The following is a 25,000-nucleotide window of genomic DNA, read 5'->3' as shown; positions in this document are numbered from 1 at the left end:
TGAGACACACCTGAGACACACCTGACACACACCAGAGACACACCAGAGAAACACCTGACACACACCAGAGACACACCTGACACACACCTGAGACACACCTGAGACACACCTGACACACACCTGACACACACCGGAGACACACCTGACACACACCAGAGACACACCAGAGAAACACCTGACACACACCAGAGACACACCTGACACACACCTGAGACACACCTGACACACACCTGAGACACACCTGAGACACACCTGAGACACACCAGAGAAACACCTGACACACACCTGAGACACACCTGAGACACACCTGACACACACCTGAGACACACCTGAGACACACCAGAGACACACCAGAGAAACACCTGACACACACCTGAGACACACCTGAGACACACCTGACACACACCTGAGACACACCTGAGACACACCAGAGACACACCAGAGAAACACCTGACACACACCTGAGACACACCTGAGACACACCTGAGACACACCTGACACACACCAGAGACACACCAGAGAAACACCTGACACACACCTGACACACACCTGACACACACCTGACACACACCTGAGACACACCTGACACACACCTGACACACACCTGAGACACACCTGACACACACCAGAGAAACACCTGACACACACCTGCAGACTGAGCGCCTGCCAGACAGGCTGCAGGGAACACTGAGCAAATTATTGAGTGTAATCATTATGATTTAAAATAACATGTTTTAAAAATAATGCGTGCAGGTGGACGGTTTCTTCACGCTGCTGTTCGGGCTGAGCAGCATCAACACGCTAACAGTTATTAGCATCACACGCTACGTGAAGGGCTGCCTCCCCCACAGAGGTGACCAATAGGAGACCAGTGTTCCATAGTGACATCACTATGGAACACTGGTCTGTCTCAGTGTGTGTTTCTGTGTGTGTTTCTCTGTGTGTCTCAGTGTGTGTCTCAGTGTGTGTTTCAGTGTGTGTCTCAGTGTGTGTTTCTGTGTGTGTTTCTCTGTGTGTCTCAGTGTGTGTCTCAGTGTGTGTCTCAGTGTGTGTTTCTGTGTGTGTTTCTCTGTGTGTCTCAGTGTGTGTCTCAGTGTGTGTCTCAGTGTGTGTTTCTGTGTGTGTTTCAGTGTGTGTCTCAGTGTGTGTTTCTGGTGTGTGTTTCTCTGTGTGTCTCAGTGTGTGTCTCAGTGTGTGTCTCAGTGTGTGTTTCTGTGTGTGTTTCAGTGTGTGTCTCAGTGTGTGTTTCAGTGTGTGTTTCTGTGTGTGTTTCTCTGTGTGTCTCAGTGTGTGTCTCAGTGTGTGTCTCAGTGTGTGTTTCTGTGTGTGTTTCAGTGTGTGTCTCAGTGTGTGTCTCAGTGTGTGTTTCAGTGTGTGTCTCAGTGTGTGTTTCAGTGTGTGTCTCAGTGTGTGTTTCTGTGTGTGTTTCTGTGTGTGTTTCAGTGTGTGTTTCAGTGTGTGTTTCTGTGTGTGTTTCTCTGTGTGTCTCAGTGTGTGTCTCAGTGTGTGTCTCAGTGTGTGTTTCTGTGTGTGTTTCAGTGTGTGTCTCAGTGTGTGTTTCAGTGTGTGTTTCTGTGTGTGTTTCTCTGTGTGTCTCAGTGTGTGTCTCAGTGTGTGTCTCAGTGTGTGTTTCTGTGTGTGTTTCAGTGTGTGTCTCAGTGTGTGTCTCAGTGTGTGTTTCAGTGTGTGTCTCAGTGTGTGTTTCTGTGTGTGTTTCAGTGTGTGTCTCAGTGTGTGTTTCAGTGTGTGTCTCAGTGTGTTTCTGTGTGTGTTTCTGTGTGTGTTTCAGTGTGTGTTTCAGTGTGTGTTTCTGTGTGTTTTCTTCTTGTGTGTCTCAGTGTGTGTCTCAGTGTGTCTCAGTGTGTGTTTCTGTGTGTGTTTCAGTGTGTGTCTCAGTGTGTGTTTCAGTGTGTGTTTCAGTGTGTGTTTCAGTGTGTGTTTCAGTGTGTGTTTCTGTGTGTGTTTCTGTGTGTGTTTCAGTGTGTTTTCAGTGTGTGTTTCTGTGTGTGTTTCTGTGTGTGTTTCAGTGTGTTTCAGTGTGTGTCTCAGTGTGTGTTTCAGTGTGTGTTTCAGTGTGTGTCTCTGTGTGTGTTTCAGTGTGTGTTTCTGTGTGTGTTTCTGTGTGTGTTTCTGTGTGTGTTTCAGTGTGTGTCTCAGTGTGTGTCTCAGTGTGTGTTTCAGTGTGTGTTTCTGTGTGTGTTTCTGTGTGTGTTTCAGTGTGTTTCAGTGTGTGTCTCAGTGTGTGTTTCAGTGTGTGTTTCTGTGTGTGTTTCTGTGTGTGTTTCTGTGTGTGTTTCTCTGTGTGTCTCAGTGTGTGTCTCAGTGTGTGTCTCAGTGTGTGTTTCTGTGTGTGTTTCTCTGTGTGTCTCAGTGTGTGTTTCAGTGTGTGTTTCTGTGTGTGTTTCTCTGTGTGTCTCAGTGTGTGTCTCAGTGTGTGTTTTGTGTGTGTTTCTGTGTGTGTCTCAGTGTGTGTTTCTGTGTGTGTTTCTGTGTGTGTTTCAGTGTGTGTCTCAGTGTGTGTCTCAGTGTGTGTTTCTGTGTGTGTTTCTGTGTGTTCAGTGTGTGTCTCAGTGTGTGTTTCAGTGTGTGTTTCAGTGTGTGTCTCTGTGTGTGTTTCAGTGTGTGTTTCAGTGTGTGTCTCAGTGTGTGTTTCTGTGTGTGTTTCTCTGTGTGTCTCAGTGTGTGTCTCAGTGTGTGTTTCTGTGTGTGTTTCTGTGTGTGTTTCAGTGTGTGTGTCTCAGTGTGTGTTTCAGTGTGTGTTTCAGTGTGTGTCTCTCAGTGTGTGTTTCAGTGTGTGTGTCTCAGTGTGTGTTTCAGTGTGTGTTCGGTGTGTTTCAGTGTGTGTTTCAGTGTGTGTTTCAGTGTGTGTTTCAGTGTGTGTTTCGGTGTGTGTTTCAGTGTGTGTTTCAGTGTGTGTTTCAGTGTGTGTCTCAGTGTGTGTTTCAGTGTGTGTTTCAGTGTGTGTGTCTCAGTGTGTGTTTCAGTGTGTGTTTCAGTGTGTGTCTCAGTGTGTGTTTCAGTGTGTGTCTCTGTGTGTGTTTTCAGTGTGTGTTTCAGTGTGTGTCTCAGTGTGTGTTTCAGTGTGTGTTTCGGTGTGTTTCAGTGTGTGTTTCAGTGTGTGTTTCAGTGTGTGTCTCAGTGTGTGTTTCAGTGTGTGTTTCAGTGTGTGTTTCAGTGTGTGTTTCAGTGTGTGTCTCAGTGTGTGTTTCAGTGTGTGTTTCGGTGTGTTTCAGTGTGTGTTTCAGTGTGTGTTTCAGTGTGTGTTTCAGTGTGTGTTTCGGTGTGTTTCAGTGTGTGTTTCAGTGTGTGTCTCTGTGTGTGTTTCAGTGTGTGTTTCAGTGTGTGTTTCAGTGTGTGTCTCAGTGTGTGTTTCAGTGTGTGTCTCAGTGGTGTGTTTCAGTGTGTGTTATCAGTGTGTGTTTCATGTGTGTGTGTGTCTCAGTGTGTGTCTCAGTGTGTGTCTCAGTGTGTGTTTCAGTGTGTGTTTCAGTGTGTGTCTCTGTGTGTGTTTCAGTGTGTGTTTCAGTGTGTGTTTCAGTGTGTGTCTCAGTGTGTGTTTCAGTGTGTGTTTCAGTGTGTGTCTCAGTGTGTGTCTCTGTGTGTGTTTCAGTGTGTGTTTCGGTGTGTTTCAGTGTGTGTTTCGGTGTGTGTTTCGGTGTGTGTTTCGGTGTGTGTTTCAGTGTGTGTTTCAGTGTGTGTTTCAGTGTGTGTCTCAGTGTGTGTTTCAGTGTGTGTTTCAGTGTGTGTTTCAGTGTGTGTTTCAGTGTGTGTCTCAGTGTGTGTTTCTGTGTGTGTCTCAGTGTGTGTTTCGGTGTGTTTCAGTGTGTGTTTCTTTGTGTGTTTCAGTGTGTGTCTCTGTGTGTGTTTCAGTGTGTGTTTCAGTGTGTGTCTCTGTGTGTGTTTCAGTGTGTGTCTCAGTGTGTGTTTCTGTGTGTGTCTCAGTGTGTGTTTCGGTGTGTTTCAGTGTGTGTTTCAGTGTGTGTCTCTGTGTGTGTTTCAGTGTGTGTTTCAGTGTGTGTCTCAGTGTGTGTTTCAGTGTGTGTTTCGGTGTGTGTTTCAGTGTGTGTCTCTGTGTGTGTTTCAGTGTGTGTTTCAGTGTGTGTTTTTCAGTGTGTGTTTTTCAGTGTGTGTGTTTCGGTGTGTTTCAGTGTGTGTGTTTCAGTGTGTGTTTCAGTGTGTGTTTCAGTGTGTGTGTTTCGGTGTGTTTCAGTGTGTGTCTCTGTGTGTGTTTCAGTGTGTGTTTCAGTGTGTGTCTCAGTGTGTGTTTCGGTGTGTGTTTCAGTGTGTGTCTCTGTGTGTTTCTGTGTGTGTTTCAGTGTGTGTCTTCAGTGTGTGTTTCAGTGTGTGTTTCGGTGTGTTTCAGTGTGTGTTTCAGTGTGTGTTTCAGTGTGTGTTTCGGTGTGTTTCAGTGTGTGTTTCAGTGTGTGTCTCTGTGTGTGTTTCAGTGTGTGTTTCAGTGTGTGTTTCAGTGTGTGTTTCGGTGTGTTTCAGTATGTGTTTCAGTGTGTGTCTCAGTGTGTGTTTCAGTGTGTGTTTCGGTGTGTTTCAGTGTGTGTTTCAGTGTGTGTCTCTGTGTGTGTTTCAGTGTGTGTTTCAGTGTGTGTTTCAGTGTGTGTTTGTGTGTTTCAGCTCATCACATCAGTCTGGGCAGTGTGTGTGTGGCTCTGGTTCTGATCTGGATCACTGCTGCATTCTGGGCCGGCGCCCCTCTGCTGGGCTGGGGGAGATACAAAGGCAGGAAACACACGCACACACACACACACACACACACACACACACACACACACACACACACACACACACACACACACACACACACACACTCATTTCCCTAACAGGTAACTGCATCTAACAGTAATATGTTTCTGACCCTAACCCCCCCTGAACTCTGACCCCCTCATGACCTCTGACCCCCCCCCCCCCCCCTCAGACCGTGGCTATGGACCTGTGAGATCGACTGGTCGAGGGCGAGTTACTCTCTCTCCTCGCGCTCCTACATCGTGTCTCTGCTGGTTTCCTGCTTCTTCCTGCCGGTGCTGCTGATGCTCTTCTGCTACGTCTCCATCATCAACACGGTGAAGAGAGGGAACGCCATGACGGGGGCGGGGCTGAGTGACCGGCAGAGACACATCGAGAGGGACGTCACTATAGTGAGTGGACATAGAGAGGGTCTCGTTCAGTCCATGGCCCAACACACGAAAAGGGACTGTCTGTATCTGTGGATGAAATCTGTGCAGCAACGCGTATCTCAGACCATTTACCGGTTCTGTTTACAACCTCCATCCCTTCCGCAGGAGTCGAATCATGTGCCCCGGCGTGTCGTCTGCGTTCGATTAACCCCTTGACTGCCTCACAGTTCTCTGATGTTTTTAATGCTTCTACGATCTGTAAATTAGATTTGAACTGTGCTCTTAGTGCTGATGAGCTTATCTCCATGTTTGACTCGACATGTACACTAACACTGGATTCTGTTGCTCCTTTTACGCTTAGACGCACCAAAGTTCTCTCAGAGCCGTGGCTCAATGACTGTACTCGTGCTCTCAGACGCGCTTGCAGGCGTGCAGAGAGAAAATGGAGAAAGGATAAACTCCATGTCTCCTTAGAAACCCTTGGTGCTTGCCTTTCTGACTACCAGACGGCAGTCAAAGCAGCCAAAACAGAGCACATTTCTCCATAAACCTCAGGTTCTTTTTAATGTCCTCAACTCGATCATTAATCCCTGTGATGTTTCTTCTATTGTCCCATCGACTACTCTCTGTGATAAGTTTCTTACATTTTTTATTGAAAAGGTATCTGCTCTTAGGCTAGCCCACACTAGTGCTACCCTAGATCCTGCTCCCTCTCTGTGCCCCGCTGTCCTCGACCACTTTGAGCCTGTATCCCTCTCTGTGCCCCGCTGTCCTCGACCACTTTGAGCCTGTATCCCTCTCTGTGCCCTGCTGTCCTCGACCACTTTGAGCCTGGATCCCTCTCATGTGCCACCGCTGTCCTCGACCCACTTTGAGCCTTGTATCCCTCTCTGTTGCCCGCTTGTCCTCGACCACTTTGAGCCTGTACCCATCTCTGTGCCCCGCTGTCCTCGCCACTTTGAGCCTGTATCCCTCTCTGTGCCCCGCTTGTCCTCGACCACTCATGAGCCTTGTAATCCCTCTCTGTGCCCTGCTGTCCTCGACACTCTGACTGAAGCCTGTATCCCTCTCTGTATGCCCTGCTGTCCTCGACCACTTTGAGCCTGTATCCCTCTCTGTGCCCTGCTGTCCTCGACCACTTTGAGCCTGGATCCCTCTCCTGTGCCCCGCTGTCCTCGACCACTTTGAGCCTGTATCCCTCTCTGTGCCCCGCTGTCCTCGACCACTTTGAGCCTGTATCCCTCTCTTTGCCCCGCTGTCCTCGACCACTTTGAGCCTGTATCCCTCTCTGTGCCCCGCTGTCCTCGACCACTTTGAGCCTGTATCCTCTCGTGCTGGTCCTCGACCACTTTGAGCCTGGATCCCTCTCTGTGCCCCGCTGTCCTCGACCACTTTGAGCCTGGATCCCTCTCTGTGCCCCGCTGTCCTCGACCACTTTGAGCCTGTATCCCTCTCTGTTGCCCCGCTGTCCTCGGACCACTTTGAGCCTGGATCCCTCTCTGTGCCCTGCTGTCCTCGACCACTTTGAGCCTGGATCCCTCTCTGTGCCCCGCTGTCCTCGACCACTTTGAGCCTGTATCCCTCTCTGTGCCCTGCTGTCCTCGACCACTTTGAGCCTGGATCCCTCTCTGTGCCCCGCTGTCCTCGACCACTTTGAGCCTGTATCCCTCTCTGTGCCCCGCTGTCCTCGACCACTTTGACCCTGTATCCCTCTCTGTGCCCTGCTGTCCTCGACCACTTTGAGCCTGTATCCCTCTCTGTGCCCCTGCTGTCCTCGACCACTTTGAGCCTGTATCCCTCTCTGTGCCCCTGCTGTCCTCGACCACTTTGAGCCTGTATCCCTCTCTGTGCCCTGCTGTCCTCGACCACTTTGAGCCTGTATCCCTCTCTGTGCCCTGCTGTCCTCGACCACTTTGAGCCTGTATCCCTCTCTGTGCCCTGCTGTCCTCGACCACTTTGAGCCTGTATCCCTCTCTGTGCCCCGCTGTCCTCGACCACTTTGAGCCTGTATCTCTCTCTTCTCTCTCGGATGTAGTCAAGCACCTGCGGCCGACAAACTGCACCTCAGACAGCATTCCCTCTCGCCTTCTCAGAGATGTTTTTGATTCAGTTGGAGCAAGTGTTTTATTACTTTTAAATACCTCTCTTAGCTCAGGATGTGTCCCAGCTGCCTTCAAACATGCCGTGGTTAAGCCACTACTTCAAAAGAAAAATCTCACTCCCTCCATTCTCGCAAATTTTAGGCCCATCTCCCAGCTACCTTTTTTATCTAAAGCCCTGGAGCGAGTAGTCCATGGAATCCATGAAAAGTTTCAGTCTGGCTTCAAACCCATGCACAGCACTGAAACAGCCCTTTGAAGAGTTTTTAATGATCTGCTCCTAGCCGCCGACTCAGGTAGCCCAGCTGTCTTGGTGCTGTTAGACCTGACAGCTGCCTTTGACACTGTGGACCATAGCATCCTGCTGTCACGGCTTGAACAGTCCGCTGGCATCACAGGCTCTGCCCTTGCATGGTTCAGGTCCTACCTGATAGACCGTAGCTTCTTGGTACAGCTAGGTGCCTTCTCCTCTGCCAAAGCCCCCCCTTCAGTTCAAACTGAGGGAATACTGTGTGTGTGTGTATGTGTGTGTGTGTGTGTGTGTGTGTGTGTGTGTGTGTGTGTGTGTGTGTGTGTGTGTGTGTGTGTGTGTGTGTGTGTTTCGGTCTGTCTCTTAAGCCTCTGATTGGCTCCTAGGTCTGTATGTGTGTGTGTGTGTGTGTCAGTCTGTCTCTGACCCCTCTGATTGGCCCCCAGGTATCCATAGTGATCTGCACAGCGTTCATCCTGGCGTGGTCTCCGTATGCCGTGGTGTCAGTCTGCTCGGCATCCGGCCTCCTCGTCCCAGACCTCACGAGCATCTTCACTCGCTTGTTCGCCAAGTCGGCCAGCTTCTACAACCCTCTGATCTACTTCGGCCTGAGCTCTCAGTTCAGACGGGACGTGAAGGCGCTGCTGCCCTGCGTCCGGAGGGGGGGGGGCGGGGCTAGGCTGCGGGGGGAGGGCGGGGCTAGGATGCGAGGCGGGGGCGGGGGTGGGGCTAGGCTGCGCCGGTTCAAGCCCCCCCCCCCGCAGGAAGTATTCCCCCCCGACACCTGAACCACCCTGCACCCCCCCACCGGCCAATCAGGAAGTCTTCTTCATCGACATGCCCCGCCCCTCGGAAGCCGACCCCGAGTTTGAATGTGACCGACTGTAAGCCCGCCCCTTCCTGTCCACCGTGATGGGACCGACTGCAAGCCCCGCCCCTTCCTGTCCACCGTGATGTGACCGACTGCAAGCCCCTTCCTGTCCACCGTGATGTGACCGACTGCAAGCCCCGCCCCTTCCTGTCCACCGTGATGTGACCGACTGCAAGCCCCGCCCCTTCCTGTCCACCGTGATGTGACCGACTGCAAGCCCCGCCACTTCCTGTCCACCGTGATGTGACCGACTGCAAGCCCTGCCCCTTCCTGTCCACCGTGATGTGACCGACTGCAAGCCCCGCCCCTTCCTGTCCACCGTGGGACCTTATCTCAGAAGCGATGCACACTTTATTTTGAAAGAGACAGACCTTTATTCTGAAAGTCATAATTGTATCAGAGCGACTGAAGACTGTTTCTGTGAAAGTATAAATATTATTGTTGACAGTTTTTTGGACGTGTTTCTCCTCCTGCTCTTTTGCAGCATCTGATCCATCAGTTGCTATGGTAACAAGAGACGATGACATCACAGAAACAGCTGTTTTGCCTCGACTGTGATGTCATCGCTGACGGTGTCTGTGATTGGTTGATCTGATGTGACTCTACATGTTCATGATGATGTTAAAGATGCCTGTCTCGTTTCTAATCTATTAAAATGATCTTTGAATGTTTTCAACAACATGATTAAACATGAACACACCGTCACTAACCCATCTGTGTGTGTGTGTGTGTGTGTGATTCAGTGGCGTTTTCTCCCGGAGGCTAAGGGAAGCCAGACTTCCCCTGTTTTTTCGGATTGTAGTTATAATTTAAATAAATAAATAAAAACACTTTGTTTTGTTTCGGTCATTCTTCTTTGCTGTGTGTTGCTGCCGGCCCGTCTCTCCCCCATTCTCATTGAGTATTTTACAAAGAGTGAAACAGCGCCTCTCTAGATGTTCTGGTGAAACAGTAGATTGCACTCTCTGTTGCGAGAGGAGGCCAGCTGAATCGGGCTTCACTTGGTGAAAAAAAATGGAGGGTTTGACCAATCAGATGAGGCCCACGTGATGCCCCTGCCAACCTGTGATTGGTCAGGGCCATGCCAAGGGAAGCTAGCTGCCTCTGGCGATTTGATTGGACACTGCCATCCAATCGATCACCTGAATAGATGAGATTGTTTATATTTTTTAGTTACTTTTGGACTACGGACTGAGCTAATTACAGAGACGAGGGCCCTTTCTCATGTCATCAAATGTCCCTCCTCGACTCCTCGACTCCTCGACTCCTCGACTCCTCGACTCCTCGACTCCTCGACTCCTCGGTCCTCCGGTAGTGACCCGGAAATGAATTTCAGCGCGCCATGTTGAAGGTCATCTCATTTCTCTAAATGCACATCGAGGACCGAGCATCGAGCGTCGAGGAGGCTCTCTGGAGGAGCTCTAACCGAGGAGACACTGATGGGTCCTCCACGGTCCTCCACGGCTCCTTCGTGGATGCATTTCCGGGAACAGAGATGTTTCAAAGAGTCGAGACGCACGGCCGGACTTATCTCAGCCAATCACAGCTCTGCATGCATCCCCTGGATATTATTTTATTAACTGCTTTCATCGCGACGCGATGTTTCCAGAGAGAACAGCTGTGAGGTCCGTGCAGAAAGCAGAGCAGTGTGTATCATATATATCACTCAGTATAACAGGCCTACTCTCTCTGCTTTAGTTTAGTAGATATCTACAAACTAAGTCGATATTTTTCTAAAACCATTTAGTGCTTCACAAAATAAAATACACAACGGCTGTAGCCTGATGTTGGAGTAGAATACCTCTGCTACGCGCCGTTCGTTGGATGAGGCTGGATCTCTATTAAATTAAGAAAGGAATTGAAAACACCGGAATCAAAGTTATAACAAATTATCTGAGTTTACTTCTAGTAGGAAACCAAACACATATACAAGTTATACAGAGTACTCGAGTACCCCGGACTTTTTAGATTCGTGATGCGATGCGGCCAAAATGTATCGGGATCAAACCACCCATCGAACGAGAAGAGAGTGCCTTCTGTCAATGGTGCGATGCGGATACAGATTAACGGAGTCAACCAACTCACCAAACCCAAAAAGCATTTTTACACACACAAACGTCAGTATTTCTATCTGTCTTTGGGGCGGAGATTTGTCGATTCTTCCTTCCCACTTTTCTCCCAAGCGAATCAGAGAAGCCCTGGGAGGAGCTGTTTAAACTGACCACCTCCTCCAAGTGTCCTGATTGGCTGGATTCACTTCTGGCCGAGGTCAATCAGAGTTTCGAACAGAGTGAGACCCCAAACCACACTAGGTCAAAAGTCAATGTTATCTCCGTCCCGATCTCCCCTCCCTACCTTTTCCAGGGGATCTTTTCTTATTTTACGATGTCTTTAACGACTTAGAAACAGCATCTGGCTCTTAGTGGTGATAAGGATCAATGTTGGTGTGTGAAACACAGAATCTCTAAGTCAGTGAATTTAAAAGTGAGAATAACATTCTTTTTCTAAGTGATTATCAAAACCCGTTCAAACAATATATGTTTACTTCAATACAGTGTAGAATCATATCTTCTTACTTCAATCCCTCTTTTGATCTCACCTCACGAGATCAACATATAGCATTTGAAACATTACCACTGTCAATTTTCTTCTTACTGTGTCTGTCCCAACATTTATATAAACCCATCAGAAGTTGGGATATAGAGCACTTTAAACCTTTAGGAACAGTCCACAACAACAACTTATTATGACAGTGGAGGGAGAATAAAATATGTCTAAAAAGCAAAGTCCTTGTCAGCTGAGTCATCTTTACTCTTCCCTCAATGGTGGAACTGATGAGTCTAACACACAGTGAGCAGATACAAGGCACACAACAACAACCACATGTCACCAAAATGGCAATAAAAGTAGCCACAGAAATCAGAAAAGACATTATCATACTTTTCCCTCTTTTGGTAACACATAGTTCTGTAGAATAAAAAATACAAATCCCTTACATTATGGGATATAAAAATAAAGTTGAAAGTTCCTCAAAAAAAATGGATTGTTCAGACAAAGTTCCACACCGGCTATATCAACCTGTTTCAGCGGGAAATGGAGTTCCCTGTGCCGTCTTGGTTTGCCATATCTTCGTCCCCCCAGCCCGCTGACGGCGGCTTCTGGGGTGCCTGCTAGAGAGATGTGGCCTGATTGTCCTCCCCCGGCCCGCTGATGGCGGCTTCCGGGTCGATGCTGGAGAGATGTCCTCCCGATCCTCCTCCTCCGGACTGCTGATGGCGCCTCCTGGGTCGACTGCTGGAGAGATGTCCTGATCCTCCTCCTCCGGACTGCTGATGGCGCCTCCTGGGTCGACTGCCTTGACGAGAGCCAGATCTGTTCTGATGTCGTCCAGGGTCCTCGCGACGAGGGCCAACTCTGTCCTGATGTCGTCCAGGGTCCTCGCAGGTGTTTTTCCCGACTGCACACTGGCTCCAGTGGTACCAGTTGTCTCCCTTTCCATCTAGGCGAACGGCATGGGAGGTCCCCTCCAACCAGACGTAATCTGCTGTGTTGGCCTTGTGTTTCTCGGGTCCCCCTTTTGACGTCAGCAGCCTGTGTGGAGAAGTCTCATACCAAGCCCTTAAGTTGCTGGAAATATGGTTTTGAAATCATCTCAAAAAATCAAAATCAAAAATCAAAATCAAAAATCAAAATAAAAATAAAAAATAGAACAAAAATAAAAATAAAACAAAAAAAGGAACAAACTAACAAAACAAAAAATAACCAAAGCTAGATTATTTTAAATGTATCAATTTCTCTTAAAAGCAACAAATAAAACAAAACAAAAAATACCAAAACTAGTATTTTAAATTGATAAATTTCTCCTAAAAACGTAATAATCTCACATACATATTGTCTGATGTATATCCTATCCTTTTCCCCCTTTTTCTGAAATAGAACGCCGTTAACGGTGTTCTTATTTTCAGAAACATCGAGCCTTATACATCAGTTATTTAATATCAGCTATATATTTATTATTACTACTACTTATATATCAGGCATTAAATGTCAGCCTTCTTCCATGATTGACCTCGTCTATATTATCTGACTTATATTGATACGTGTCTGTTTGTATTTATTTAATATACTGGGCAATTAATGATAACTTTTTGAATCTCCCTCTTTTCTTAACAACTTGAGGTATGGCTATTTTGAAATCTGACTTGGTTAAGAGATGATTTGTTTATTGGTGAAAGGAACACTCTTCCCCTCAATGGTGTGGGGGTGGATATTCAGGGAGAGTTCCTTACAATCTCCAGATCTTCCTCTCAGTGTAGAGGCCATAAAACCTTTTAATGGGCTCTGTGGTCTGTTCAGATTTAGATTTTCTTCCTCTCCAGAGGTCACGCCTGTCTTTGACCCTGTATGCTGCTTTGAATCTGCAGCACCTCAGGACATAGAAAGGGAGATCTCTTCCAAAAGTGTAAGTTCCCTTTTGAGCAACATAGCTCCACATTTAACACTCCCTGACTTGTTTGTAAAGCGTTCTTTAAGGCCTGAATTGAGTCTTCCGTTATGTAACGGAAAATCCCATTTCCAAAAAGGGTCAGTTTAATAGCCCTTATCATATTACCGCTCTGTGCTTGCATGCTAGGACCTATTGTCTTTGCCAGAGCTGCTGCTACTCATTCTACATGTTTTAGCTCCATATTAGCAGGGTTCACTAACATGGTTGGTTGATCCAGTTTAAGATTTTCAATATCTTCCATTACTATTTCCAACATTCCTTATCCCTGAATATCAGGTCTAACAATGCGTTTTCCTTTAGGAGTATTAGATGGGATACTCATAAGTGGCATTCGTGAGCCATTATCTCCATAGGGTGGAGGTAGGGTCTCAGACATTATACCACCTTCTTGTTGCTCTCTGTCTCTCAAGTATTACACAGATTTGACTTAAAAAAAATCACACAGAGCTTCTCATACCTTATCATATCACAGTCAGGCAAATTATTATTGTGCGATGTTTATTTCAACAGATAGCGTGACTTCCAGAAGTAAGCTTCTACAATCTCCTCACGGTGATTGCGACTTCAGGTCAAGAGTTAAAAACTCAGTCAACAAAATCTCTTTATCGTCACGTTTAATGAGCCTGATTATCCCCACAACAGTTTTGTGATGAGAGCCGGTCGTTCCAAATAATTAGTTGGAGGTCGCGTCTCTCTCCTCTTCTATCACCCACCATATAACAATTACAGACATTTTATACATTTAAAGCACCACGAAAGGTAACCGCATTAATCAATCTGATCATGACCTGCGGGGAATGTAACCCTTCTTTTATAGCCTTACAGTCTTTAATGAAAGCACTGCAAGGTAACCGTATTCATCAATGTTATATTGACCTACGGGGAATTTAACCCTATTTTGACACCTTCGTTAGTCTTTAATTAAAGCGTTGCAAGGTAACCGCATTAATCAATCTTATCATGATCTGCGGGGAATTTAACCCTCTTTTTCTAGCCTTGCAGCCTTCGTTTTTGCTCTAGATCCAGGACTCAAATACCCTTCTCTAAGCACTATTAATCTAATTTAACTAGAATATGTATTGTATTTCCCACCGTGACTAAGAACACTGAGAACGCTGCTGACAACTCTACATTTTTTAGTATAATCAATCACAGATCTTTGATAATCAAAACAGGTGTCTGCTCACCTTTTGTATATGGCGCCTTGGTGTAGTTGTCAACAGTATCTCTGTGCCCTCCCCCTGGACTGGATTCTGTCCCCTGGCTGTCGGTGTCCCTTTCTAGAGATCAGCTCACAAACGTCGGGAGTCACCACTTGTTGGAGTAGAATACCTCTGCTACGCGCCGTTCGTTGGATGAGGCTGGATCTCTATTAAATTAAGAAAGGAATTGAAAACACCGGAATCAAAGTTATAACAAATTATCTGAGTTTACTTCTAGTAGGAAACCAAACACATATACAAGTTATACAGAGTACTCGAGTACCCCGGACTTTTTAGATTCGTGATGCGATGCGGCCAAAATGTATCGGGATCAAACCACCCATCGAACGAGAAGAGAGTGCCTTCTGTCAATGGTGCGATGCGGATACAGATTAACGGAGTCAACCAACTCACCAAACCCAAAAAGCATTTTTACACACACAAACGTCAGTATTTCTATCTGTCTTTGGGGCGGAGATTTGTCGATTCTTCCTTCCCACTTTTCTCCCAAGCGAATCAGAGAAGCCCTGGGGAGGAGCTGTTTAAACTGACCACCTCCTCCAAGTGTCCTGATTGGCTGGATTCACTTCTGGCCGAGGTCAATCAGAGTTTCGAACAGAGTGAGACCCCAAACCACACTAGGTCAAAAGTCAATGTTATCTCCGTCCCGATCTCCCCTCCCTACCTTTTCCAGGGGATCTTTTCTTATTTTACGATGTCTTTAACGACTTAGAAACAGCATCTGGCTCTTAGTGGTGATAAGGATCAATGTTGGTGTGTGAAACACAGAATCTCTAAGTCAGTGAATTTAAAAGTGAGAATAACATTCTTTTTCTAAGTGATTATCAAAACCCGTTCAAACAATATATGTTTACTTCAATACAGTGTAGAATCATATCTTCTTACTTCACTGATGATATGCTTTAGGAGCTGTAGGTGCGTGTGTGTGGTGTAGGTGTGTGTGGTGCAGTGTGTGCGTAGATGCAGCGGACAGACAGGTCTCAGTTGGTTTGGTGTCCTCTGATTACTTTTAATACTTGTAAATAAAACTTTTGGCCCGTCATTTATTTCCCTCATTGTAGCGACCGAGGGGGGGGGGGGGGGGGGGGGGGGGTATATCCAGTCTCTGATAGTGTTACGTTATTATGAGAGTGCTCTGTTTGATTCTGAAATATGTGTGTGTGTGTGTGTGTGTGTGTGTGTGTGTGTGTGTGTGTGTGTGTGTGTGTGTGTGTGTGTGTGTGTATGTGTGTGTGTGTGTGTGTGTGTGTGTCTGCATCTGTAGCCTGTTATTGTCTCATTATACCGCACTGTGAATGACTCAAAGTAAATATAGAAGTGGTCATGAACACATCTGTCCATCAGACAGAGGGCTGCTGTGCCTCCTGTCATCATTAATGATTAAGGAGTGAGCAGAGGGTAGAATTGTCGATTCTTGTTCTGTTTGCTGTGACTATCTTCCTCACCCTCTCAGACTTTCAGTTGCGCGCGCTACGCTACCATGGAAACCAAACAATGGTGTAGCTGTATTAAAGTCCGAGTGGAAACAGTCCTGAGTAAATCTGATTTTGTCAGAAATCGGGAGAAATATGACCCCGGGAGGAAACCGGGAGAGGGCAATGAAATCGGGAGGGTTGGCAAGTATGGTGTGTGTGTGTTTCAGCTGAGGGATGATCACCATTTTTAATTTACTCATTTATTCCAAAAATAAAATCATGTTTATTTTTTATTTTACTGAAGTTATGATAGATACTGATCTAGAGTCTGAAGTTATGATAGATACTGATCTAGAGTCTGAAGTTATGATAGATACTGATCTAGAGTCTGAAGTTATGACCTCAGTTCTTAAAGGTATGGTAGGTAAGAATGGAGAAACCAGCTGGAGTGCGCTAGAATTTGAAAGTACGCAGCCGAAAAAAATGTGGCCCTTCCTTCAGACTTCCTCACAGAGCCCCTCAAACACACACAAACTCACACATGACCAATGAGGGCAGGAGATACGTTTGTGCACAGATGGAAGGCTGACAGGCAGGTAGGCCATCCAGTTATTTTAGCCCGGCCGGCTCAGATGATTGGTCGTGCTTTTTACAGCGCCACGGCTTCCACAGATGAGATATTTGTATGTATTTATTGTCAAAGTATTTAATGTATTTATTGTCAAAGTATTTAATGTATTTATTGCTATCGGGATGTTAAGAGCATTCCATGGAATATAACAAAAAGTGTTTCTGATGTGAATTACCTACCCTACCTTTAACAACATGATTAAACATGTGACTCTGCATTACCCCGGTCCGCCTGAGGAGGGCAGCAGAGCCGCTGCACACATTTCACCCGGAGAAGAAGAAACACTGAGAGAAGCAGAAGTGGAATCTGTGCGACCTGAATAACAGTCCGTCAGCTGAGGGAAACATTGAACAACATTTACTGACACTAAACTTCCTAAAGCACAGACTGCGAATATATCTTAGTGGAAGATTCATGTGAGGTGCGTTTGATTTATACGTGAGGTGCGTTTGATTTACACTTGAGGTGCGTTTGATTTATACGTGAGGTGCGTTTGATTTACACTTGAGGTGCGTTTGTTTACACGTGAGGTGCGTTTGATTTACACTTGAGGTGCGTTTGATTTACACGTGAGGTGCGTTTGATTTACACGTGATGTGCGTTTGATTTATACGTGAGGTGCGTTTGATTTATACGTGAGGTGCGTTTGTTTTACACTTGAGGTGCGTTTGTTTACACGTGAGGTGCGTTTGATTTACACTTGAGGTGCGTTTGATTTACACGTGAGGTGCGTTTGATTTACACGTGAGGTGCGTTTGATTTACACTTGAGGTGCGTTTGTTTACACGTGAGGTGCGTTTGATTTACACTTGAGGTGCGTTTGATTTACACGTGAGGTGCGTTTGATTTATATGTGAGGTGCGTTTGATTTACACTTGAGGTGCGTTTGATTTATACGTGAGGTGCGTTTGATTTACACTTGAGGTGCGTTTGATTTACACTTGAGGTGCGTTTGATTTACACTTGAGGTGCGTTTGTTTACACGTGAGGTGCGTTTGATTTACACTTGAGGTGCGTTTGATTTACACGTGAGGTGCGTTTGATTTATACGTGAGGTGCGTTTGATTTACACTTGAGGTGCGTTTGATTTACACGTGAGGTGCGTTTGATTTACACGTGAGGTGCGTTTTATTTATACGTGAGGTGCGTTTGATTTATACGTGAGGTGCGTTTGATTTACACGTGAGGTGCGTTTGTTTACACGTGAGGTGCGTTTGATTTATACGTGAGGTGCGTTTGATTTACACGTGAGGTGCGTTTGTTTACACGTGAGGTGCGTTTGATTTATACGTGAGGTGCGTTTGATTTACACTTGAGGTGCGTTTGATTTACACGTGAGGTGCGTTTGATTTATACGTGAGGTGCGTTTGATTTACACTTGAGGTGCGTTTGATTTACACGTGAGGTGCGTTTGATTTACACGTGAGGTGCGTTTGATTTACACTTGAGGTGCGTTTAATTTACACGTGAGGTGCGTTTGATGTATACGTGAGGTGCGTTTGATTTACACGTGAGGTGCGTTTGATTTATACGTGAGGTGCGTTTGATTTACACTTGAGGTGCGTTTGTTTACACGTGAGGTGCGTTTGATTTACACTTGAGGTGCGTTTGTTTACACGTGAGGTGCGTTTGATTTACACTTGAGGTGCGTTTGATTTACACGTGAGGTGCGTTTGATTTACACGTGATGTGCGTTTGATTTATACGTGAGGTGCGTTTGATTTATACGTGAGGTGCGTTTGTTTTACACTTGAGGTGCGTTTGTTTACACGTGAGGTGCGTTTGATTTACACTTGAGGTGCGTTTGATTTACACGTGAGGTGCGTTTGATTTACACGTGAGGTGCGTTTGATTTACACTTGAGGTGCGTTTGTTTACACGTGAGGTGCGTTTGATTTATATGTGAGGTGCGTTTGATTTACACTTGAGGTGCGTTTGATTTACACGTGAGGTGCGTTTGATTTACACGTGAGGTGCGTTTGATTTACACTTGAGGTGCGTTTGTTTACACGTGAGGTGCGTTTGATTTACACTTGAGGTGCGTTTGATTTACACGTGAGGTGCGTTTGATTTATATGTGAGGTGCGTTTGATTTACACTTGAGGTGCGTTTGATTTATACGTGAGGTGCGTTTGATTTACACTTGAGGTGCGTTTGATTTACACTTGAGGTGCGTTTGATTTACACTTGAGGTGCGTTTGTTTACACGTGAGGTGCGTTTGATTTACACGTGAGGTGCGTTTGATTTACACGTGAGGTGCGTTTGATTTATACGTGAGGTGCGTTTGATTTACACTTGAGGTGCGTTTGATTTACACGTGAGGTGCGTTTGATTTACACGTGAGGTGCGTTTGATTTACACTTGAGGTGCGTTTAATTTACACGTGAGGTGCGTTTGATGTATACGTGAGGTGCGTTTGATTTACACGTGAGGTGCGTTTGATGTATACGTGAGGTGCGTTTGATTTACACTTGAGGTGCGTTTGTTTACACGTGAGGTGCGTTTGATTTATACGTGAGGTGCGTTTGATTTACACGTGAGGTGCGTTTGATTTACACGTGAGGTGCGTTTGATTTACACGTGAGGTGCGTTTGATTTATACGTGAGGTGCGTTTGATTTATACGTGAGGTGCGTTTGATTTATACGTGAGGTGCGTTTGTTTACACGTGAGGTGCGTTTGATTTACACGTGAGGTGCGTTTGATTTATACGTGAGGTGCGTTTGATTTACACTTGAGGTGCGTTTGATTTACACGTGAGGTGCGTTTGATTTACACGTGAGGTGCGTTTGATTTACACTTGAGGTGCGTTTAATTTACACGTGAGGTGCGTTTGATGTATACGTGAGGTGCGTTTGATTTACACGTGAGGTGCGTTTGATGTATACGTGAGGTGCGTTTGATTTACACTTGAGGTGCGTTTGTTTACACGTGAGGTGCGTTTGATTTATACGTGAGGTGCGTTTGATTTACACGTGAGGTGCGTTTGATTTACACGTGAGGTGCGTTTGATTTACACGTGAGGTGCGTTTGATTTATACGTGAGGTGCGTTTGATTTATACGTGAGGTGCGTTTGATTTATACGTGAGGTGCGTTTGTTTACACGTGAGGTGCGTTTGATTTATACGTGAGGTGCGTTTGATTTATACGTGAGGTGCGTTTGATTTATACGTGAGGTGCGTTTGATTTATACGTGAGGTGCGTTTGTTTACACGTGAGGTGCGTTTGTTTTTCAGAATGGCGCAGCAGGTGTGGTGCTTGTCGTTTCGGCAGCCCTACGCCGGCCTGGTTCTGGACGGGCTGAAGACGGTGGAGAGTCGCTGGCGGCCGGTTTTGGCGCCGCTGGAGAACCAGACTCTGGGGATCCACATCGCCCAGAGGGACTGGGAGGGGGGCGAGTGGAGACAGGCGCTGAGCGGACTGATGAACCGGGGTCAGATCCAAGAGCTGCTGGAGGGAGGAGAGAGGTTCGGCCGCGGGGTGGTGGCAGGTAAGAAACACCTTTACTGTGTGTACCTGAAGGCAGCGTCTGTGTGTACCTGAAGGCCTTGTCTGTGTGTACCTGAAGGCAGCACCTGTGTGTACCTGAAGGCCTTGTCTGTGTGTACCTGAAGGCAGCACCTGTGTGTACCTGAAGGCCTTGTCTGTGTGTACCTGAAGGCAGCACCTGTGTGTACCAGAATGCCTCGTCTGTGTTTCAGGTCTGGTGGATGTGGGCGGGACCTGGCAGTGCCCCTCCTCCCTGCAGGGGGCGGAGCTACAGGAGCTGGAGCAGGCAGCACTTCTGATTGGTCTGCAGCAGAAGCACCTGACCCGGCTGTCCAATCCACGCTGGCTTAAGGCCCCACTGAGCACTCGGGGGGGTCGTGACCTCTGGACCGTGGAGATCCCCCCCGAGCTGTTACCATGACAACACCACAACGCTTCACTCCCATTGGAGGATTAACTACCTCCTGTTTTGTACCTAAGGATGATCTGTTTTTAAACAAAATAAAGTTATTTTCTGTCATGAAGCGCATCTTTAACCCTTAACGTAGCTTCCTAAGGCCATAAAATGCCACCTTCACAAAAACTGCTATAAAATGATATATTAATATTTATTTCCACTTTGAAAGAGTCAGTCTTTTAAAACTACTCCAGCCTGACATACACATGAAATATGAATTATATTTTGGGGATTTTAACCCTTTAAATGCCAGTTTGTTGAAAAAAACTCCAGTTTTTTTATTGAAAAAAACAAAAAACGAATAATTTTCAGAAAATACATTTCAAGGAATATTTGATTATTATTGTTATTAGGTCCCTAGATTGGTCAATGATTGGCAGCGACATTAATTTGAATGCATTGTTATTTTGTTTGCAGTGTTAGATTTAAACAAAAACTCACACTCGTGTTCCTAAGGCCAGAAAATACCACCTTCACAAAAACTGCCATAAAAATATGATATATTCCTATTTTTATCCTAAATCTTTTAAAACTACTCCAGCCTGACTAAAATGAATAATACAAGATCATTTTGAACCAGAAAAACATTTATTTTACAAAGATGAACATTGAATGAACACTGTGTGTCTGGCTGTGAGAGTTCAGCTCAGGTCGAGCAGGGGCTGCAAATGGACAGACGGTGGTCCTTGCATGTGAAGGCGCTGCCTCCTGCTCTTCCGTTCCCTGATGAGAGAGGGGCCTGCAGCAGCACCCTGCAGCAGCACCCTGCAGCAGCACCCTGCAGCAGCACCCTGCAGCAGCACCCTGCAGCAGCACCCTGCAGCAGCACCCTGCAGCAGCACCCTGCAGATCTGACACCATTGTTGCAGCGGCTGATGAGTGGGGTCACCAGCATTTCTCCCACCTCTTCAATGAAGAGCCTCCTCCTGTACGGTCTCTGCTGCTGCCAGGATGGCTCCATTGATGTCCACAGGACGTAGGCGTTGTAATGGGAAATGTCAACCAGGTTGTGGAAGAGGGCAAGTGGCCAGCGATTTGTTCTCCTCCTGCAGGAGGAGGTGGCAACAACCTAACAAACACAAGACAATTTGAATAAATGATTCCAAGCATTTTCTCTCAAGATGCAAATATTAATTATTTCATAGGAAAATGCTCATTTGAAAAAAACCTACATATATTTCAGACAAGAATATAAGAGTAAGAATACATGTGTGCGTAACTGATGCCTAATGGCACCTACCTTATCAAGGTTGTCGACACCTCCTTTGCATCGGTTGTAGTCTTTGATTATGACTGGCTTTCTCTTCATTTCGTCGCTTACGTCTGGACTGCGGTGTTTCGTGCTTAGAAGCAGCACATTCCTGCTCCGTCGAGGGAGGGAAGAGACCAGTGTTTCGTGCTAAGAAGCAGCACATTCCTGCCCCGTCGAGGGAGGGAAGAGACCAGTGTTTCGTGCTAAGAAGCAGCACATTCCTGCCCCGTCGAGGGAGGGAAGAGACCAGTGTTTCGTGCTAAGAAGCAGCACATTCCTGCCCCGTCGAGGGAGGGAAGAGACCAGTGTTTCGTGCTAAGAAGCAGCACATTCCTGCCCCGTCGAGGGATGGAAGAGACCAGTGTTTCGTGCTAAGAAGCAGCACATTCCTGCCCCGTCGAGGGAGGGAAGAGACCAGTGTTTCGTGCTTAGAAGCAGCACATTCCTGCCCCGTCGAGGGATGGAAGAGACCAGTGTTTCGTGCTTAGAAGCAGCACATTCCTGCCCCGTCGAGGGAGGGAAGAGACCAGTGTTCGTAAAGGCAAAGGTGGAGGAGAGGATCGCTCGGCTTGTTTCGGCGAATTGTGCCAACCAGGAACAGTTCTCTCCTGAGCAGCTCCTCAGCCAGGGAGAAGGACGTGAACACATTGTCACAGGTGATGTGTCCCTGGAGCCCCTCTCTCCAGGACCCCCCTCATCCCCTGGTTGACTTCAGGACGACTGCCAGCTGCTTTGCCTGTATACGCCTGCAGTCTCCAGGTAGGATGATTTTACATCACAGTTTGCCCAAATCTTTATACCGTATTTGGACAGCTTTTTTGGCATGTACTGCTTGAAGCTGCACCTGCCTCTGGATGGGACGAGCTGTTCATCCACGCAGACGTCGCTGAATGGGCTGAACAGCATGGGCAGGCGGTGCGTCCACATATCCCAGACTTTGCTGAAGGCAGCCAGCTTGTCATCACGGCGCCGCGGTCGGGATAGCTTGTCGTCGAACCGCAGTGTTCGGCTGATTTGGTGAAACCTCTTGTGGGACATCGTGGCTCGGGAAATGCTCCGTCCCGATTCCTCACTGCAGAGGCTGAGGGTCGATTCATCTCTGACCTGTAGACACCGGCCACAATGAGCAGCCCCACGTAAGCCTGCACTTCCTCTGTGTCCGTATCTCGCCACTCTGCAATTGACCGTCTCCCATGCAGGTTTGTCATCTGTCAGCAGCAGGGTGTCATCTGTCAGCAGCAGGTTTGTCATCTGTCAGCAGCAGGGTGTCATCTGTCAGCAGCAGAGCACAGCTGGATGCCGGGTCACTGACTCGGGCGACAGCATAGTGTGTTGGTCCCGGGATCAAACTTCAGGCTGCTGGGACGTAGCGGAGCGACTCAGTGTTTGTGGGAGACCAAAACACTTTACCATTTTTTGAAGTCCATCCTGCAGCTGCTTCCTCCATCTCCCCTCCGCTCTCAGCTTCAGATGAGTCTGAGTCTAGCTGGTCTGTTCCCACCTCTGAGGCGTCCTCCGTGGACTCTGAGGCGTCCTCCGTGGACTCTGAGGCGTCCTCCGTGGACTCTGAGGCGTCCTCCGTGGACTCTGAGGCCTCTTCTGTGTCAGCCTCAGAGCCCACGGAGGAGGATGAGGAGCCATCCTCTCAATCAGAGTGCATGATGATGTCCAGAGCCTCCTGTGTGCTGTAATGTCTTGCCATCTCCAAAAAGACTACTCCTGCACTGATAGTAATACTTATAACCATGGCTGCACCTGCACCTGCACCTGTATAAACAACCTGAGCGAGAACCAAAACAAAGTCCAATTTTGTTTTGGTTCTCGCAACTCATTGTTTTTATTATTGAATTAGAGGCCTTCTAAGAGAAAAGTCACACACACACACACACACACACACACACACACACACACACACACACACACACACACACACACACACACACACACACACACACACACACACACACACCACACACACACACACACACACACACACACACACACACACACACACACACACACACACACACACACACCACACACACACACACACACCACACACACACACACACACACACACACACACACACACACACACACACACACACACACACACACACACACACACACACACACACACACACACACACACACACACACGACCCTTGCAGAAAACAGTAAAGGGTGACATTTTGCTACAGGCTTCAAAGGGTTAAAATTATCGCCATCTTGTAGACAAATGTAAAAATGGTCCAAAATGAAATCTTAACATAAAGGAAATCAAGAGTTTATGAGATAAATGTGGGGTCAAAAAAAGCATTTTCAATGGTTTTCAATGGGGCATTTTTTGCCGCTAGGAACAAATGTGTCGGTTTTTGTGTAGCTTAGCCATTTTAGGCTAATTTAAAAAACTGAGACGACAATTCAATATACAACTAAAAAAGAATATCCTCTGGCAAGTTTGAGCAATATTCATTCAACACAATGGCATGAACATGAAAACCTGAATGGCTGAAAAATGGCCCCAGGGACTCTTAAGGGTTAATCAACGGGCTAACGTTCACATGCAAACCAAAAATATTAAAACGACGTTTGAAATAGAATTATACAAAAACTACATTTCAAAACATAATGAAACGTGTATTAAATTGAAATGAATAAATGAATAATGTAAAATGGACTCCTCAAAAGCCACATGTTGAAATGACTGCAGCTCTCAACAGTGTGCTGGTGCAACCCTTTATTCAGTCACAGAACGAGCCGTTCCAACAGAAGGCCAACTCAAAGCGATCCCTCTCAAACTGGGACTTCAAACATTTACATTTTTTTGCAGAAATTATTTGTAGTTTTTTCAGCACTGTGAAAAACGTCCTGCTGACTCGTTAGCGCTGCTAGCGCTGTTAGCACTGCTCATTGAACACGAGCTAATGGGGAGGTGGGAGTCAGATGGAGGGGGGGAGGTAGTGGGTGGTGTGGTGGGGGGGCTGGGCTGTGATGTAACCCACCATGTGGGAGGTGGGGGGGGGACAGTACACCCTCGCTGTGTGTCCCCCGTTCTGCAGTGCCCCCCAGTGGGCAGAGTGGGGGAGGCAGTGGAATGAGGAGTGATGGGAAAGGTGGGAGGGGTGAGGAAGAGGAGAGGGGGCAGGGGCGGAAGGCAGGTAGGCTGTGGGGGGGGATTCATATGGCAGGTGCATCAGGGGGGGGGGGGAGGGTTTGATCCTGATACAGCAGGCCGGGGAGGTTAACAGGGTGGGAGGCTTCCATGGAGGAGGAGGGGCCTGAGGGGGAGACAACAAAGAGTTAGTCATATCCATTATAACCGTGAAAACTATCAAAACTACATCATCTGGTCTACAGGTTCAAACTGAGACTCTGCAGAGATCAGATCCAGGACTTGGGAGCGGACTCAGGAAGCGGACTCTGGAAGCGGACTCTGGAAGCGGACTCTGGAAGCGGACTCTGGAAGCGGACTCTGGAAGCGGACTCTGGAAGCGGACTCTGGAAGCGGACTCTGGAAGCAGACTCAGGAAGCGGACTCAGGAAGCAGACTCAGGAAGCAGACTCAGGAAGCAGACTCAGGAAGCAGACTCAGCCGGGCACAGCAGGGGGGGAAAGGATCCAGAGAAACCGTGGAGAAGGACTTTCGGTCTCGTTTGTGATGTTCATGGACCGG

General features: G+C 47.1%; 1 protein-coding gene and 2 pseudogenes across 5 annotated transcripts; 2 read left to right on the top strand and 1 right to left on the bottom strand.

The window, feature by feature from the left end:
• LOC117475723 overlaps nucleotides 1–8,366 on the top strand; it is a 13,471-nt pseudogene extending 5,105 nt beyond the window's left edge.
• Nucleotides 8,367–16,385: 8,019 nt separating this feature from the next.
• zgc:110222 (uncharacterized protein LOC550336 homolog) lies at nucleotides 16,386–20,139 on the top strand. Of its 5 annotated transcripts, none has more exons than XM_034122040.1 (3): nucleotides 16,386–16,541; nucleotides 19,363–19,616; nucleotides 19,828–20,139. In XM_034122040.1, the coding sequence occupies exons 2-3, from the start codon at nucleotides 19,364–19,366 to the stop codon at nucleotides 20,034–20,036; spliced, it is 462 nt and encodes a 153-aa protein (XP_033977931.1). In that variant the 5' UTR covers nucleotides 16,386–16,541; nucleotide 19,363; the 3' UTR covers nucleotides 20,037–20,139. The 5 variants fall into 5 exon arrangements, with proteins under 5 accessions (XP_033977931.1, XP_033977930.1, XP_033977928.1 ...); XM_034122039.1 differs by having other exon boundaries at nucleotides 16,386–16,568; XM_034122037.1 differs by having other exon boundaries at nucleotides 16,389–16,546.
• A 463-nt stretch (nucleotides 20,140–20,602) lies between these two features.
• LOC117475724 lies at nucleotides 20,603–24,605 on the bottom strand (annotated as a pseudogene).
• Between the last annotated feature and the right edge of the window lie 395 nt (nucleotides 24,606–25,000).

This window comes from Trematomus bernacchii, unplaced genomic scaffold (genome assembly GCF_902827165.1).
Source record: "Trematomus bernacchii unplaced genomic scaffold, fTreBer1.1, whole genome shotgun sequence".
NCBI lineage: Eukaryota > Metazoa > Chordata > Actinopteri > Perciformes > Nototheniidae > Trematomus > Trematomus bernacchii.
Note: the sequence above shows the minus strand (reverse complement) of the source record. Positions and strands in the feature narration are given on the sequence as shown.

What these genes read in the sequence shown, in the direction of transcription:
- zgc:110222 (XM_034122040.1), top strand. Translation starts at nt 19,364, where the DNA reads ATGGCGCAGCAGGTGTGGTGCTTGTCGTTTCGGCAGCCCTACGCCGGC. An exon ending in CGGCCGCGGGGTGGTGGCAG is followed by an intron (nt 19,617 to 19,827) that starts GTAAGAAACACC and finishes TCTGTGTTTCAG; the next exon opens with GTCTGGTGGATGTGGGCGGG.